Genomic DNA, 17,950 nt, shown 5'->3' on the forward strand with positions numbered 1-17,950 from the left:
GTGCTGCTTAAAGTGCTGCTGCCCCTCAGCCCAGGTGTTGTCTGTTCAAGGAGTGCAGCTCAGGCAGGACTGTGCAGTACCACTGATCAACCTAAACTGCATACAAGCACCATCATTCAGGGTGGTTTATGGTCAGCAGTCACCCCTTTGCACAGCTTACCTTACAGTGCAGTGTGACATTCATATGATGCTATTTCAGAAAAAAGAGAGCAGGTAGACAAATAAATAAAGCACGATTTTTTTATTTTTTTAAGTTTGATTAATGTGCTGCTGCCTCTGTAAGAAAGGCAACAGTTTTCACAGAAATACCCCTAAAAAGGGAGGCCTGACTTTGTTTTGGGTTGTATTATACTCAGGCAAGAGCTGGTGATTGTCATTACCAATCCCATGATTTCTGCCAGCAGCAGGCAGCTGTGGAGTATGACATGTTCTCCTTAGGAGGCCTGACAGTGGAAGTTGCCCAGTAAATATGTTGAATCAATGCATCTCCTGGGAGAACTGGCCATTCCCACTCTTCAGTTTACCACACCTAGAGTCTCTGGTGTGCCAGTTGGCTCCTGCCCTCCATGAGAACAAGGTTTGCTCACACCTTGAATTGCTCTAACACTCTACTCCTCAGTGTTAGATGAATTTTACACCACAGCCACAGTTTCTGCTGGCAGAAGCCAGTGGAAGTGATTAATGAATCAGGCCCAGTGCATGCAGAAATGAGATTCTGGAGACCAACTCTGTCCCTCACCCTGTCAGAAGAAAAGGCTCAGCAGCTGAGTGCACAGTGGGCTGAGCTCACCCATGAAATTACTACCTGCAAAAAATACCATCATCTTTAAAAGCCATGTGATAAGCTATATTGCAACCAGTCAGGATGTAAGCAGTGAACAAGCTGCCCCTGTAAAATCTATTTGCTGCATTGCTTAACTAAATATCTAGTTGTAGGCATTGCATGCAGTAACACAGCTCTGCCTGCCAGATCCTTGCACTTCCCACAATAGCACAGACAGGTCATCAGAGTGCACCTCAGTCCTTCAGCAAAAGGACTAGAGAACTACCCAGTGTACAGAAAAGGGAAGATGGGGAGAGCAATTTAGGCATATTTTCTACCCCAAGTCTGCATATTTAAGCAGAGGTCTACGTGCTTTTAGTACCTGTAAGGGCAGTTGTGGATACTGTTCATTTTAAGGTTTGGGCAGTAAAACTGATGGAAATGAAGGCCCTTTATGCTTCAGCACAGAGAAAATTAAGGTGATTTCCATATCCTCTCTGAACTCCCAGGGAGTTTATCTGAAGTCACTGGAGCCTGTTTTTTAACTTTAGGACTTAGTTTAAAGTGATAAGTGGCAGGCGTCTTGTATGTGAATCTGTTTGAATTTATGATGATTCAAATGTTAATTTCCAGACAGGAAACTGCCTTTACAGGTCTGCTTTTGGGGCATGTCTGAAAGGGATCAGATTTCCATTTCAGTTCAGATACAGTCAGAATGGTTTTTCCTAGATTGTGGATCAGATAATGAAGAACTGACAAAAAAAAGAGTATATTTAATGAGATTTCCACTGTTAATAGAGTTGATCTTTGAAATTGGCGTCACTGAATTCAAATCCTGTCTTAGATCTGACTTAACCTTGAAACAAGGCCTTACACCTAATGTAAACCTGGGACTACTAGACCAGTTTAGTTTCAGATTATATAATTTTCCCCAAAACATTACTCCTAATGAGTACTTCTCACTTTAGGAGTAAAATTTTAGTTTGAAAATTAAGAGTTTATACTAGCTTCTTTCCATATTAGTAGGTATTATTGGTAACCACATGAGACATTCAGTATAAATACACGGTGTAAAGCTGTCTGCAAATGTAATTTTGCTACATGATACATTACACCACTAACATCTATATTGGGGAGTACAAATGAAGCACAGCTTAATATGTGTGTCATTCTAATGAAAAGAACAAGAATCATTTTACCAGAAAATTGGTTTCATCTGGATTTGTAATAGAATAGTAGTAGGTTCGTTGAACTCACGCATGGTTCCAGAATAATATTAGTGATATTTCAATCAAAAAATTAATTCAAGGTCTTAGCAACAAAATAATTGCTGAGATTAAGGCATATGTATAGCCTGCTTATCTTTCTATCATAACTGAGGTGCCAGATGCATGATTTCCTAAAACTGCTCTCAGCCTACAGAAACTTTGGAGAAATAAACTCTTCATTGTATGTTGTTCAATGAGATATTTAACCTTTCTTGCACCCCTTTTTTTATATCTCAATTTTTGTATGTAGTGTTACATTCTAATGCTATGAAGTGCACTATGTGGAAGTGTTTAAGTTAATCCTTTAGGGTCCTATTCATAGAACAAGTTATTTGGGCCATTTCCCCATAAATTTCACATTCTTATGTGCCAGAAAGTCTCTTACACGTTTGCCAGAGTGATTCCTCTACAGTAAGAAAAAACACTGTTTTGTAAAAGATATCCCCGTGTTTAATTCCGTAATAAACATTTATTATGTGCAGATAATGCTCACACTTGTTCAACATATTCATCTGTAATTGTCCCAGCATCCACCTAACCAGTTAACTTATTCTCTTCAGAAAAACTTGGCTGAACTGTGTCTGCTTTAGACTATAATATTTCACCTGGAGTTACATAGTTTCTAATCTGTTCATTTATTTATTTTATATTTATAATGCTGATGCACAGTATGGCTCCCTTGGCAGGGGTGGTTTCTAGCTCAGGTATCTTGATTTTACTTAGGAGTGACCTGAAAACTGTGTAGGAAAAACATAGAACCTGAAGCTAATTTCAGAAAGAAAACAAAACAATGACTTCATCAGTTTTGGCTGGGTTTCAACAAAATGAGATTCAAAGAATAGAACTAGACAAAGGGCTAGACTTTCTTTGGTGTCATCATTTTTACTGGGAATTTTCTTGCTTTCTCTATTGTGCTTTTTTCAGTGGAGTAATTGTTGGCAAGAGCCACAGGGTCTGATGCAACCTTCATATTTTGTACATGAACATTGCCTACAAAGATACAGATTTCCCAGGTTAGCTTTGTTTTCAAAGGCTGAGCGTGCTCACTGCCAAAACTCAAAGATACATTATATAAGAAGCCAGTCCTTGAATGCAGTAGTTTTTAATCATCTATCACAAAATGAATGGGAATATATATATGTGTGTGTGTTTTTAATCTGTGTGGTAGTCATGTCTGAAGCATCATTTTCAGATCTGTCTGTCTAATGTGTTCATAAGTCATGTCATAAATACACTTCATTCCACTGCAAGGTCTGGATGCGATTATTTTTGCCAACATTTCCATGTCTTAGAACTCATAGATACGTCTTCAGCTCCTTATGTAGTAGTGTATGAACCTGAGAATGTCCTGGCCATGGTTCATTGGATTGAGAGTAAAACAAAAGCTATTGCTGAAATGAAGAAATCTGGAAGAATCCTGAATCGAGTAGCAAAAATATTTAACAAATAAGAAAAGATGTGGAATATTGAGAGGAAAGAGGGAATGGTGGAATGGCTTGATGTCTGAAATAGATTAAGAACAAAAAGACACACAAACAGGATGAGGGTTGGGGCCCATGTATCGATGTTTGATTGTTTGACCTTGCCCACTTCCTGAACATGTTTCACCCTTGCCTACCTCTCACATCTTTCCTCCACCTTTTCCTTTCTATTTTTCAAACACCCTCTCGCTTTTCTGACCCACCCTAATGGAATTAAACTGATGTTTGCAAGTCCTCTTGTTGTCTTGATTACATTCCTTTCTGTGCTTAGTTGTCTTTCTGTTTAAAATCCTTTCTTTATACAAATATTTATTGTTCCCAGGAAGACTGGGATCTGAACTTGGTTGCCATCCAAATTCTGATATAATGCAAATGATAATAATTTCAGCCCTTTGATATCCCTCTGTGATGCTCTTTTTATGCTCCTGCTTTTGAACAGAGCTTGAACATAAAGCAGGTGGAGCTGGCATGTGAATCGAGCTGCCAGAATCACTTTGTGTTCTTTGAAGATGCCAAAAGAGAATAGGGAGATGAGAATTCTCACTTGCTCTCAAACAACCAGGAAGTGAGTGGAAGGAAGGAGCTGCATTGTGTTGAATCAGTGAGAAACATACAGTAACCATGGATTGACATCCTGACATTGCGGTGTTTGTGTCTTGGCATTGCATCAACACCCAGTGATAATGGATTGGAACAACAGCCTGTCAGAGCTCAGCTGAAGGCCATCACTCTGCCTGTTTTACAGATCACTCTTGAATTCTTTGTGATAAAAATGTAGCTGTGCATGACTGAATAACTCTACTCTGAAATATTGATACTACTTTACCTGACTGTAACTTCCACTTACTATTTTTATCCTTAGCTGCTCTTCTGTTTGTATGGGTGGAAGGGAACCATGTGGTATCCATATGAACTCTGAACTCCTCTCTGCTTTTTAGACTTGCTATTGTGGAAAATGAGAGGTGACAGATAAGTCAGAGCCAAATTCTGCACTCATTTACACCAGTACAAATTTGGTGTATTTCTTGGGAGTGACACCACAGTAAATATGTGTGGCTTCGCTCAGTATTTGTTTGATGTTTTTAGAAGCTCTCACTTGTGGGATTTTGCTGAGGTAAAACACTCAAAGAATTACAGTAACTGTAATTTCTCTGTCTTATTCCATCATTGTATAGTTTAAAAAAATATGGCTCAAACTAGCATTATTCCAGATTAAAAATGATAGAAGATTTATTAGTATCATTCTGAGTTACTCTCACTCTAAGGTGTAGCACTAGACAGAGTTGAAAAGTGTTGCTGGGAAAGATCAGTGAATTGTTCAGTGCCCAGCTGCAAAAACTCCACTTTTTGGTCAGAAGATAGAATACTGATTGTTAGAAGGTATTTTATGTAGACTGCAACCAAGTCAGAGACCGTTCTAGGTTAATCTTTGCTATGGTGAAAATAAAACCCCAAACTAAGCATCGGGACAATATTGTTGGGGCCACTGGAGTGAAATCCAAACCTTTCTTCTGTATGTTTTAATCACAGTCCTGTGTAATGCACTTAGTGTTTCATGAGCGTTTTTTCAGTTTGCTGATAAGGTTGAAGCCGTGTTTGGGATCGGTGTTGTTAACTAATACTTACTAATAAGTTCCATGAGTTCGGCTGACACATCACAATCTTTCAGTCTTCAATCCAATGAAAACAAAACTTTGTTAAAATCAGCCTCACATCTGGCTTATATGTGCAGTTGGAATTCTTGGAAGAATATCCTTTCAGTCTGGCGTATGGACTCTTTGACACTGGACACACTTTCAAATGAAGTCTGTAGTGGGGAATTGTTTGACACACTAACTCCTTTGCCAGTACTTTACCAAAGTTGTTTTCAAATCAATCAGTATTCATCTTCATTCCTGTCACCACAGTTTAATATTAACATCATTGTTTGGGTGTAATGCTCTATGTAGAAAAAAATATTTTTGAACGTTTTCTTTCAGCCAGTTCTCATATTTGGCCTTTCAGCTGTTTATGCTGAGGTGCTGTGTGGGAAAAGGTGCACAACTGTCTCATTAGAATAGGAAGTGTATAATCAGTAATTTCCAATTTGAAGTATATTTTATTTCAAGAAAGTAAACCTTACTGCTTCACCTACTGATGATGGTGTTTTGTAATTAGACTAAAGGACTAAGCACTGAAAGTTCTGGTGTCTCCTCCTAATGCTCTTGTCCCTTTTCCAAGCAATAATGAACAATTAATTAGAAAAATGTTTGTTTCTTTATTTATAAGTAGCATTAATACCTCTTTCGTTACTCTGACATATGCATTGATGAAAACAGGTATAAAATCCTCAGAATTCCTTTAGTGAGAAAAACTATTGAAAAGAGAAATATTAAATATGAGACATCTCATTATGGTCACTTAAAATATGTAGATTTCTTTAGAAGCTAGTTCTTAATACAGAACCGGACTTTATCTGTACTACATGGTGTCACAAAAAATAGCATTTTAAATTATCCTCTCATATTAGTTATGCTGTTACTACTGGAATATGTGTCATATTCTGTACTTGCACTGCAAGCAATGGATTAAGCAACATAAATTGTTTTAATATACACAGTAAAGCTTTGCAATGTGGCATATTTGTCATAGCAGATCAGTTCTTGGACCAAGCCTGCCTGAATAGCTTCTGTGTAATTCCTCAGATAACTGTACTGCAAATGCAAAGTATTCCTTTCTTTTAAAAAAACGTTTCTCTTGGTTTTTTTCCAGGACTGCCCTTCAGATGTAGGTGACTTCAGAGCACAGCAGTGCTCAGCCTACAATGATGTCAAATACCAGGGACACTTCTATGAGTGGATCCCTGTGTATAATGATCCTACTGCACCGTGTGCCCTGAAATGCCAAGCTCTGGGAAAGAACTTGGTTGTGGAGCTTGCCCCAAAAGTGCTAGATGGTACTCGCTGCAATATTGAATCCTTGGATATGTGCATCAGTGGAATATGCCAGGTATGCCCATGTTGTAAATGGAATCATGACCTTTGTTGTGAGGCACTTTGCTCATGAGTGGGCGCTTTGGGGTTATTTTTCATCTTTATGTATCAGTGTACTTTGGACATATCTGCCAAAACTGCCAAATGGGTTGAAGATTGCTTACCTTTTCCTGCACACAGAACTACCTGACTGCTTTAGCCATGGATATTTTTATGTATAAATAAAAGGTCAATAAAATTCATTCACTTCTATTTATGCATGTAAAAATTAACTGGGTTATTGTGGCTAAAGCTTTCTAACCTTTAGTATGTCTGTCAGGGTGTGATGGAATTGCATAGCCTTCCATTTCATTTAATTCCTTCTCTGAGTCTTATGTGAACTCTGTTAAAGAGAAAATTGGATGTTTTGTGGATCCATCCCAGAATGACAGGTGTGAATGTATATGTCTGTCTTCCTTTGTGGTGTGGGTGAGTATATGTTGTAACTGAACAAATTGACTTAGTATCCTTTTGCTGAGAATCTGTATTTCTAGATGTATATATTATTTACTAGAACTACGTTACTGACTTTACACAGTTGATGTAAAAGCAGAGAGTTAAAATATTTGAGGCTTGCCAGCTTTGCCCATGTCTCACTGGCAAAGCAGTATTGCAATCTCATTTTATGAAAAGAGCAATTTATAGAGAATGGATATGTTATTGCAATTAGTTTTCTTTCTCTGCAAGTGGTTGTTGCTCTGTTAAATGTCTGAACTGTGCACGACTCAAAAATGCAGGATATGGCCCAGTGAGAGAAATAGCTCTGTTATAGGGGAAAATTTGACACATTTGGCAGAAGAGTGGTGCATGGATTATAGCAACATTAATATATGATCTGGACCTTGCTGTGGGTTTTATGTGACTTCCATGTGTACTGCAGCTCCAATACCAGTCATGTCAACACACAGTGCATCTGCTGCCTCTGGAACAGAAGAATTCCTTACAGAGAGACTGCAGTCACTGATAGTACCTTTAAGTAGGATATACCTCTGTAAAATTGGAAACACTTACAAATGATTTATTGCTTTTGCAATGTTCTTGGTGATTTCTCTTCCCCTGATAGAAAGTTTCACCCAGGAGAGTGTCACAGCCTCTTCTGGGTACATCTGCAGCAACCTTTGCTGTCTGTGGCCATGGCAGTGTGAGTGTCATGCTGGATCTAATGGAGCTCTGGGTTTTTCAGAGGCTTTTGAGACTCTTGCCCAGAGTGCTGTGGGGTTTCCAGTGTCTCCCACAGTGACCTCAGACACCAACCATCTTTCACACATGGCATAAAATTCACTGTGCCTAGAATGGACCCAATTTTGTGAAGAACAGTTGAGAGGTGTATTTTAATGACTTCAATATCTCTTCTTAGCATTTTGTAGTATTCATATGTATATCTGATACCAAATGCTTGGAAATGTAAATAATCCATTTTTAGAATGAACAACGTAGTGGAGGAAGAAATTAATCATTCCATAAACAGGAACTGGAACACTTACACTGTTGATGAGAATCAATTTCTTTTCTCCTCCCATTTTTATTTTTTTCATTATTTCTTCTAATTTCAAAAAAAATATTTTTCAATGTGAGATAATATCTTCAGGGAAAAAAAAAACCCAAAAAACATGTTTAGAATGTGTCCTGTGCTGTGACTTACACAATTTAATTAATTTATCATTAAAAGTCACAAACAGTTCAGTGTCTGCACTTACTTTCTTTAAATCACTGGCAATTGAAAATTTCTGCTTTTTAAGGTATATATGTGATAATTTAGTGTTGGATAATTTTATGGAGGTAAAAATTTGAATTCAAATTCAGTGAATTGAAATGTCATTTGAGTAACCTTTTTCTCTTTGCAAACTCTTTTGGGGTCAGAGTGAAAGGTTTCTTCTGAAAGGGGCTGTGGGAGGCAGGGACTTGATTAGAACCTGACACAGAGCTCTCTGCTACTCCTGTTTGAGCAGGAAAAGAAAACAAATTGACATCTAATCATTTCTGGAAAAATACAGTTATTTAGTCAACTACTGCTAAAAGTGAGACAAAAAAGTCATGATTCTCCACAATTGTTGCTGTAAGATCTGTCTGTTGGGTTCTGACATATAATTGGCACAGCCTGCAAATCACTTGGCAAGTGTTTTTACAGTTAACTCATCTAAATGAGCACATCATACTGCTCATGTAGGTATCTTCACTTTTATGCCTGGGAGCACCAAAGAGTTAGTGTGAGGACAGTGGTGCTGGTTTTACTCATTTATTGTCTCAAAGTTGACTCAACGTGCCCTCCTCCCCAACGTGATTTCGCTTTCATTTCTGTTCTGGTTCTTGGTAAAGTAGGACTGCATCATTAATTCTTCCTCTTATTCAGACTCTCCTTGACAACACGTGAATTTACAAGCGTGGTGAGTTCCTGTTGTCCAGCTTCAGTTCTGATTCTTTGCACTTCCTTTATCAAGCAAAATCCAACTAAATAAGCTCTGTCAAAGAAAATTGGGAGATGACAAAGCTGCTCTCTGGACAGGAGGTGTGAGGCTTTATAAGAAGTGAAATCTGAAGATGGTGGAGCAGGGAACTTGTGAATGTTAATAAGATAGTTTGGAGTTGCTTGAGGCTTAACTCACTCAAACCATTTGATCGTGTTAGAGTCTGCTACTGCCCTGTTTCTGTTACCAGCACAAATATCTGGGGCTGTTGTGTTAAATGGGGACAGGTCAAAACTGCACTGCCAGGAAGATTTTCACACTCCTGATATTTTTTTCTAGTTTCTGCACAACTCCCCAAACATTTTTTCATATAATATGTTCCTGCTGTGCCCATCTGGATGTGGGTGGAGACATTCAAAAACATCTGCATGTCAGACACATGTGTGGGCAACATGTGCCCGGTTCCTCCTCCCGCTTTGGGGCCCTGCCTCTCCTTGGGTTTTGGCTTTAATTCGTGCAAACCTGCTTTTTTCTACCAGAATGCAGAATGGGGTATTACTTGTGCCAGTACCTGAAATGGTTACAGTGGTAATTTTCCTAATATGGAGTAATGTGTTTGGACAATAAATGCACGCATCACCCAAAGAATCTGGAGTCCTAAGGAGCAGCCTGAGTAGTTCTGTCCTAGGCTGTCACAATTAGGTCAAAGATGATGTAAATCCTGCAGTGAACTTTCCATTTAGTGTCAGCAAGTTGCTTGTGTTCCAAAAAAGGCAGACACTACTCTGTGCTTTGTAGCATATGGCATAAATTTAGCTGACATCAAAACACATCCCACATGTCAAGTGGAGTGCCATCAACTTCTGCCATGCTAGTTCTCTTCTGTCACATGTCATCATATGGCGAGTAGGCATCACTCACCACCAAAGAACTCTTACACTTGGTGTAAATATCTGTCAGAGTTTTCATTGAAAACAGTTTCTGTAAGCTCTTGGAGAACTGTTGCACTTTTTTTTTAATAAGCTTTGCTTGTGCTTTAAACTTAAAATTACAACAGATTACTAATTTCTTCTGAATCTTGACTTCTTTTTTTTCTGTGAATTGCTTTCTCAAAGTGGTTGTTTAAGGTGTTTTGTGTATTTTCTCTTCCAGTTCCTGGAGATACGTTTTCTTGCCTGTAAATGTGTTCAAGGACTGCCCAAGATGCACAGGAGATTTGGTGTGCAGGGACTTAGAAAGGAATGTTTCCTTTCCATCCAGTGTTACTGCAGACATGAAGCTGTGTTTCTAACACGTTAGTTTGAGTAGTTAATTTTTGTTAAAAAAGCACGTTTTTTCCAAAACGAACATTCACGGTCTTTTAGTATTTAAAGAGTAGAAAAAAATCTGTGTTACCATTTTGTCCTTTTTAGCCTTTAAACCTTGAGTAAGTGATTCATAGAAAGAAGTGATTTTGAGGTAGCTCTGTGGCAAACCAGCCTTTATACTGAACCTGGCATTCTTTCTTGGGTACCACCAATTAGCAAATGCACAGAGTAAAGTACATCTTGGAGCTTGGAGGAATCCCTACATAGACACCTGTACTACATGTTAGTGCACCAGAGCTGGGAGGCTGGACCCAATCCAGAAAGACTGTGGGAGTTACTCATGTAGATCCAACAAAGCTTTCTGGCTCTCGGTGCTACATGTGAAAATCTTCACACGAGCACATGCGTGTGACATAGGTCATAAAACCGGGGACAGCAGGGAGCTCCAGCTGCAGTTCAGCTGGGAGATGTTGGTGGCTCTCCAGAAGTCCCACTGGAGGATGGGGCTCAGCTAAGCTTGGGTTACCACATCCTGTGTGACCTGTGAGTGTCACCCCCTGTAGCCTCACTAGGTTGGTTTCCTTGCCCAATGGAATCTCTTGGCACTCTCCAAGCCAGCAGATCGTGTAGCTGCCCTTCAAGGGCTGCACTTACCTCCCTTTTAATGTCACTGTCCACCTTGACGTAGTGGTTGCCTTGCAATGACAACTCAGAGGTGTGGTTTTACTGCTGGTGATAGTGAGATACTCTCAGACACTGAAATGGTCTTTGGAATCACTTGTTTGTATTTTGCAGCTGCCCAGTGCAGTTCTTTTCTGGTCTTGTCTCCTTCTCTCTCCTACTGTTTCTTATGGAGAAGTATTCCCTACAGGGATTTCTTACTGTGTAAGTTTATCCTTTCTTGTCAGATGAGTAATGATTTTTTTCTGATCTCCAGTTTCTTATCTATATTTCTCTTTTCATAAGTGATTCTCTCTGCCAAGTTTTGTTTTGTTTAAGTGAGCTTTGTACAAGTGTGACTTTACTTCCCAGACTAGCAAGGTCCTAAATCATGTGAGCAATGACAGCAGAAAAACTCATGATTTGGGTGTCATCTTGAACTAGAGCCTTAGCAACCTTCAAATCCCCCAGTGCTAACTTCACCAGGCGAGGCAGACCTGGCTAGACCCAGCCCGAAAAGGGGCAAAGGAATCTGATTCCATATATTGGTTCCTTTTTCAAAAGCATTCTCCCAAACAAGAAATCCAGTGGGAGTTTGTGTCCTATCCTCTGACTGTGTGTATGTGTGTTTTTTAAAATGGAGACCGTGTGGGAGAGGGTACTTGCTCCTACTGGGTGGTCCCATAATCTCTTAGCTCCTCTAGCATGTGACAGATCCTGTAGTAAGAGTTAAAGGTTTTGGAAATGCTGTTTTATTTGATGGAAGTGGATTTACAGAGCTGTGGAACACTCTTTAGCCTTTTGCCTTCAGATATAAAATGTTAGCAGAAATATGTGGAAAGTCTTTTTAGGAGCCCTTTAGTATGCAGTGAATTTTATGCACTATATTTTTTTTTTATTTTCTGGTTTAGTTGGTTTTTTGTCTGTTTTTTTTTTTTTATTGCTTTACATTCTTTTCCTCTCTATGGATGGCTCAGGAATTTGAACATCATGGAGTGTCTCTCCTCATGCCCACCATTCTGACTTCCTTTACGCCTCCGTTCTGAGGTTTACATTTTGACACACTTTGTCTTTACTTCCTGCTTTCTTATCTGTGAGCAACTGAACATGCTCCCACAGAGGAAATTTTCTTACTCCCACCACCACTACTGCTTGTTCATCTTGGCAACTGGGATTGTGGCTCAATTACTGTGAAGGGATGGGCTGGGACGCTTGCTGTTGGTCCTGAGCACATACACAAGGTCCCTGATGGGGCTTTATTCTGTTTATTAACACATGCTGAAGCCTGTGTCAGCTTGGCTGGGCCAATTCTGTCCTGTGCTGGTTTGATTCCAGAGATGTGAGAACTCTCTACCACAATCAGGCCTTTGTTAGCTCAGACATAACTGAAGAGTTATGAGACAGGACCATGTGAGGACAAAATCATGACTCAGACCGAGATAAATCTTCAGTGAGGATAAACCAGAGTTTGAAAGCAGTGCTTGAAAGCTAAGATTCACACTACTTTTAAAAGTAAATAAAAAAAAAAGGAAAGAAAGAGGTTACTTGCTTAATTGAAGGGATGCTCTGGGATCTCTCCCTCTGCTTGTCAGAATCAATTACTTGTGGATGATGAGCATGGGAAAGAGACAGTGGGAGTTTTTTCTTTATATTCTCTCTGGGGAAACATTTATTTTGTGTCGAAAGAAAGTGCAAGCTGAAGTTATCACAAAGCGAAGGATGTGAGCAGAGATTACAAAATAATGAATAGATGGGCTTTGAACGGCAGCAAGGTTTTATAGCAGGGCAAATATACATGGTCAATACTAATTGCAGGATTTTCACATGACAAGTTTTTTTACTTGTGGTTTTATTCCCATTAATTCCCAGAGCCATATTTAAAATTAATCATTTGTTGTGCAGGTACAGACATTCCTGACATCTGCCTGTGCTGCGATTCTGTGCTAAGACAAGCAGAGCAGGCAAAAATGCAGAAAATAGCTGACACTGATGCAGTGCGATCTGTACTATGATAGCACATGCAACTGTGCAGTTAAACACAGCCTTAATTTCTCTGAGTTTGGGATTTTGCACAGTGTATCTATGTTTTTGGAAGTAGAAATCCCTGTTCTCTGAGCAATACCCTGAGGATTTTAATTTTCCCTGTTGAGTGATTCTAATAAACTGCAATAGAGATTTATCTTTTTGAGCATGTAAAGGTTTTGCACTGTTTTCTTCTTTTACTAGTAAATGTTGAAATAAAACATGTTCTTTCTTAGTTAAGTCACAAGACTTGAAGAAGGTATTTCTGCCAGAAGTAATTCTGGGGTTATCTTCTGTTTTGTGCAATGCTGATAACCTTTAAAAGTATGTAGATGTTTTTGTTCCATTTTTATCTTAGTTCTCATCTCTTGTAAGGCTGAAATATATAATTTGGTTATAAAAGCCCAAATACTGCCATCCTCATGGCAAAACAGTCTCTTTGGTGTAATAGTCTACTTTCATTTTATATTTTGCACATCTTGACAGATTTTAAAGACAGTGGAAACCCACTTGCACATAGGCCACAAAACCTTTGCCACCCTTCAGCAGATCAGTGGTCCAGCCAACACAGGATTCCCTTACTGAGGTATTGCTCTAACAGATCTGTTGCTAATTTTTAAGATAAAAACCACTGGGCAACATATACTGGGATAATTACAGACTGTTCAGCCCTTGAGGGAAAGGATCTCCTGTATAAGAACTCAATCACATTCTTGTGAAGAAGGATAATTATCATCTCCATTTGAGCATTCTGCAGTGCAGTTCCTCACTCAGCAGGAATACAGTATATCTTTAACATTTTAAGCACATTGGGCACTTCCCCATAAATGATTTGCTGGGTTTTCTGCTTCAGCTGAATTTCAGTAAATGCCATCTGTGTGTTTGTGTTAAAATCCCACTAGCAGGTTATTCCATGAGTACACGTGGTTGTGCATCCTTGGAAATAGCCAGGCCAGTGGAAGCACACAAATGTAAATATACCCAGAGTAGCTTTCTAGTGGGTTTTCCTGAGCTTCCAGTCCCTCAAGTAAACATAAAACACCACAAAACTTAGCTAATAATTTTAATGGAACCACTGATAAATGAGAATCTGTATTAATAAAAAATTTATTAGTCAAAGTAGAAAATGATTTAATATTTAACATATACATTGCTGAAAATTGACATGGTGTGTCTGCTAAAGAGCTTAGTCTAAGACATGGTAGGTAGAGAAATAATGGCACTAGTGCAACTACAGTTTTAGTGTTTCATAGAATTTATGTATCTGTCACAAATAAAAATAGCAGTGATTTATTCTTTTGTGGCCAATTCTGTTAGGAGAACTCAGCATGTTTGTTTTTTCTGGCTGTACCTGGGTCTTTGGCTCCAGAGGACCCTAGAAAGGGGAAACCCATTTCTACGAAAAAATACTGGATATAATTATCTATATTGCTGTATACAATGTCATGCTTGTGACAGTAAAAATGATACTTAACACTTAGATGGTGCTTGTTATGCACAGATCTCTGGGTTTAATCATGTTTCAGACAAGTATCTTTATTTTGTAAGGGCTCGATGTGTCTCCTGCTTCTTTATTTGAGGTATATCATCTTGAGTCGTTATTGAAATGTAACATTTTTATAATTGATGATTCACTTCTGTGGAATGAGTTCCACAAAAAAAGGTACTGTACCTATTCTGGGAGTGCCTGTATCTGCAAGCGAGTGGTCAGTTGAGGTAACAGCACAGGTCAGGAGGGCTGAAGCAATGGTCTGGCAAGCAAAAGCTGAAATTTTAAAACCTGATCCTGCATCGGGCTCTGCATTGGCAGTTCTGGTCCCTGTTTGTTCTTATGTTTATTAAGAGAAGTCTGAAGGGAGGGCTGGGATTTTCCATGCTTTCCACTGTGGTGCTTTTTTTGCCGTATTCGAATTGCAGTTAAAGTTCTGTCTCCTTTAGCCCTGTCCATTTTCTCATCATAGTTAATTATAAACAAGAAAGGAAGATCCTGGAATTTAACAGATTACACTTGGACCTTCACAAATTGAAATTAACGTGCTACATTAATTTCTTTGTTTGTCTAATTCCTCAGCTGGAACCCTACAAAGTGAATGTGACCTAAAGAAACAGCTGTGGGAGCTTCTGAGTGACTTTTTGGATTCATATTTGCAAAACTATTTGTAATGTTCCGTAGTCACTTCTACCATATCAGCAGCAATTTCATTCTTGTCTTTCATCTGTATTACTGTATTTTATACCCTGACCTTTTGCTCTTCCTTTGCCTTTCTGAACCGGCATGAACTATTCTAAGCATGCTACAAAGCATTTAACACCCTTCAGTATTGTCTTTCACAATAGCACTGCCATGATAACATTTAAAGTTCATTGAAGCAGACAAGCATTTTGTTCACTGCTTAGCCAGATGCTTTCTATCCAAGTTGCTTGTGAGAAAACAGTATTGTTCTTTTTCAAATTTCTTTTTTTTTACCCTCTATAAGAACATAGACAAATAATGTGTTCAGGTTCTGTCCAAAAATAATAATGGAGCAGACACTTGTTTCTGAAAATAATCTTGTCATATCCAAGTTCATAGATACCTCATCATGGACAGCTTTTTAAATGCACAAAGTGCCCATTTCCTTAATACTCTTATATATTAAATTTCTACTTCTTATTTATTTTATTACTTATTGTCCAGTATTTTCTCTTCTGTCTGAGGAGCTCACTTACAATCTAGTCATTTCAATACCTGTATCATTTTTTCGAATGATGCTGTTTATAATTACAGATTTCTTAAATTCGCAGGGTCCCAATCCTTGCATTACACAGTTTGTGTTATTATTTGTTTCATTTATTCAGCCTATGTTAAGGTCACCTAATATAATTTCTGACTATGCCCTAAAAACCTGCAGATGTTTTCCCAGTCTGCCTGTAATATTTATAGTTGATCCCTTTGCTCTGTAAACAGTGAGCAATGTGAGGTAAATTAACCCTAACAAATGCCTTAATTGTGAAAATCATCAGTCTCTTTGGCTGGCTGAGGTGCTGCGTGAGCAGAGGAAGGCTGTTACCATTTATCATTTTCTTGTCCTTGTTGAAGCTTTGTTTGCAAATAGAAATGTACTGTCTTCAAAATGTTTCATCAAACACTGTGTTTTTCCAGTAGTTATTGACTAAAATATGAATATCTTAAATTCATAATATTTGGTGTCACAATACTGTATCTGTTGGAGACCTAGTTTCCAGAGCTGTACCTTGCAGCTTGCTCCTGTTTTGGTGAGATCTGTGGCTGTCCAGCTCATCTGAGAAATACCCTATCAAGGATTTACAAACAGATAAAAAAGGCTAGCTCTAGACCCGCAGGTTTGAAATATACCCCATCCCGGTGTTCACACCATTCTTGAATTAGCTCTAAATTTTGATGCTTGTCACATGAAAATCTGCAGAATTTTTAGCTGTTTCAGGTTAAACAAAATCTGAAATTCTGTGCTCACTTCAGGTCAGAATTGTGATAATCATTGAGTTGGTTTCTAAATTGTGTTCCAGGATATCATTGCTTGATACTCATATTCATAACAGTTGATGTAAACACAATCTGGGAAGGAAGTCCACATAGGGCGAATGCATCTTGCTGAACACACCACCTTTGCTGGCAGGGGAACCATAAAGCTTTTCCCACATCCAAGTCCCTTGCAGTTAGCACTCCTGTTTTATTTCTGTGGCATTTGTGCATTATTAAAAAATAAGCAATAATACTTTATGAAACAGTCCTCTAAAGTATGCTGCTGTGCTGATTATCCTTCTTCTTTCATTCCGTGTTGGACACAAGAGTGCTTTGTGTTTGCACTGTTGTGTAATTTTTGTTACATGCAACGAGAGTTTGTTTTCACAGGGACTTTGTGTAAGAGCTCAGCGAGGATGTTTGTTATTATCATGTTGGACTCTAATGGGCTGGTCTTGCAAGTGCTCTGGTTGCTCAATGCCCTCGTCCCAACAAAGACTTGCAGAATCTGAAGCCTACAAATATGCAACAGCTTAAACTAACAAAAGTAGTACTTTTTCACACGGAGTATCACAGTGTGCAGCTTAATTTTTCCTTTGAAATTAATTGATGAATGAATAAACAGGTTTTTAATAATTAGAAAATGAGATTAAAGCATGAAATGGAAGTGTGCTTGAGGGATCTGGGGAGAGATTACATTTGCAGTAATTTAACAATTCATCTCCATGTGCTAGTAGTATCTTTGTGTGAATAAGGGCAGGAGAAGCAGTGGAGAGTGGTAATTACTTCAAAAGTCTACCCAAAAGAAATATAGATTCTCTCAACCAGGTGATGAAACTTTAGGACATTTATTTGTGCAACATCCCTGTGAGGTGGGGATCTGCAGTTAGACCCTTTTCGCAGATTAGAATGGAAAAGCACAGGAAGTTTCAAAGGTCAAAACCAAAGTCTGTTGTGGAGCTGGGAACTGAGAGAGTTGTCAGTGCTGAGGTCAATGTGTTGAGAACTGTATTAATATATCCCTTGAAATTTCATCTGTTTTCTGATTGACACAATGGTCACATCAGTTTCTGTTTCTCAGATGGTGTTTTCATTCATTTCTCAATGCTAATTGGGGATAAAATGGAAAGATAGGCCTGTTTACAGTCATTTGTTTAAAACCTTTTTCTAATCTTCTAATGATGAACCCAGTGCTAATGCTAAAAGCAACTTCAAGTGAAAATATTTAATCCAAACCTAAATTATAGTACAGTGTACCAGTGTACCCACATAGCTTCTGTGTGGTAAATAAGCACCTGTTCTGAGATGGTCTGAGTTCACACACGTGTGTTAATTTACTTCATTTTTGCAACTAAGTTTTTGTTAACATGATTTATTGTTAGGCTGCTTATTCCTTTTTAAAATGAATTCTTTGCTGGGCTGCATAGGATGAAGATCCCCTTCATTTACAGAAATAAAATAATTAATTTCCAGCTGCTGATGTAGATTTCTTTGGTAAATCTGAAACCCTGAGTAAGGCAGTGTCTCTCAACTGAAGCACCATGAGCTGTCC

The 17,950-nt window shown here is 38.6% G+C and overlaps 1 protein-coding gene across 6 annotated transcripts in view; it reads left to right on the top strand.

The window, feature by feature from the left end:
* The window catches only part of ADAMTSL3 (ADAMTS like 3), a 182,582-nt gene that overhangs the window by 91,439 nt on the left and 73,193 nt on the right, over positions 1-17,950 (top strand). For all 6 annotated transcript variants that reach the window (XR_007628162.1, XM_050309908.1, XM_050309911.1 and 3 more), the window contains one exon: positions 6,264-6,500. Coding sequence is in view for 5 of the 6 variants with exons in the window: in XM_050309908.1 (XP_050165865.1) it covers positions 6,264-6,500 (237 nt within the window). In the remaining variant the exon portion in view is untranslated. The remainder of the gene's footprint in view (positions 1-6,263; positions 6,501-17,950) is intronic.

This window comes from Myiozetetes cayanensis, unplaced genomic scaffold, assembly GCF_022539395.1.
Source record: "Myiozetetes cayanensis isolate MyiCay16 unplaced genomic scaffold, myiCay2020 scf14, whole genome shotgun sequence".
Lineage (NCBI taxonomy): Eukaryota > Metazoa > Chordata > Aves > Passeriformes > Tyrannidae > Myiozetetes > Myiozetetes cayanensis.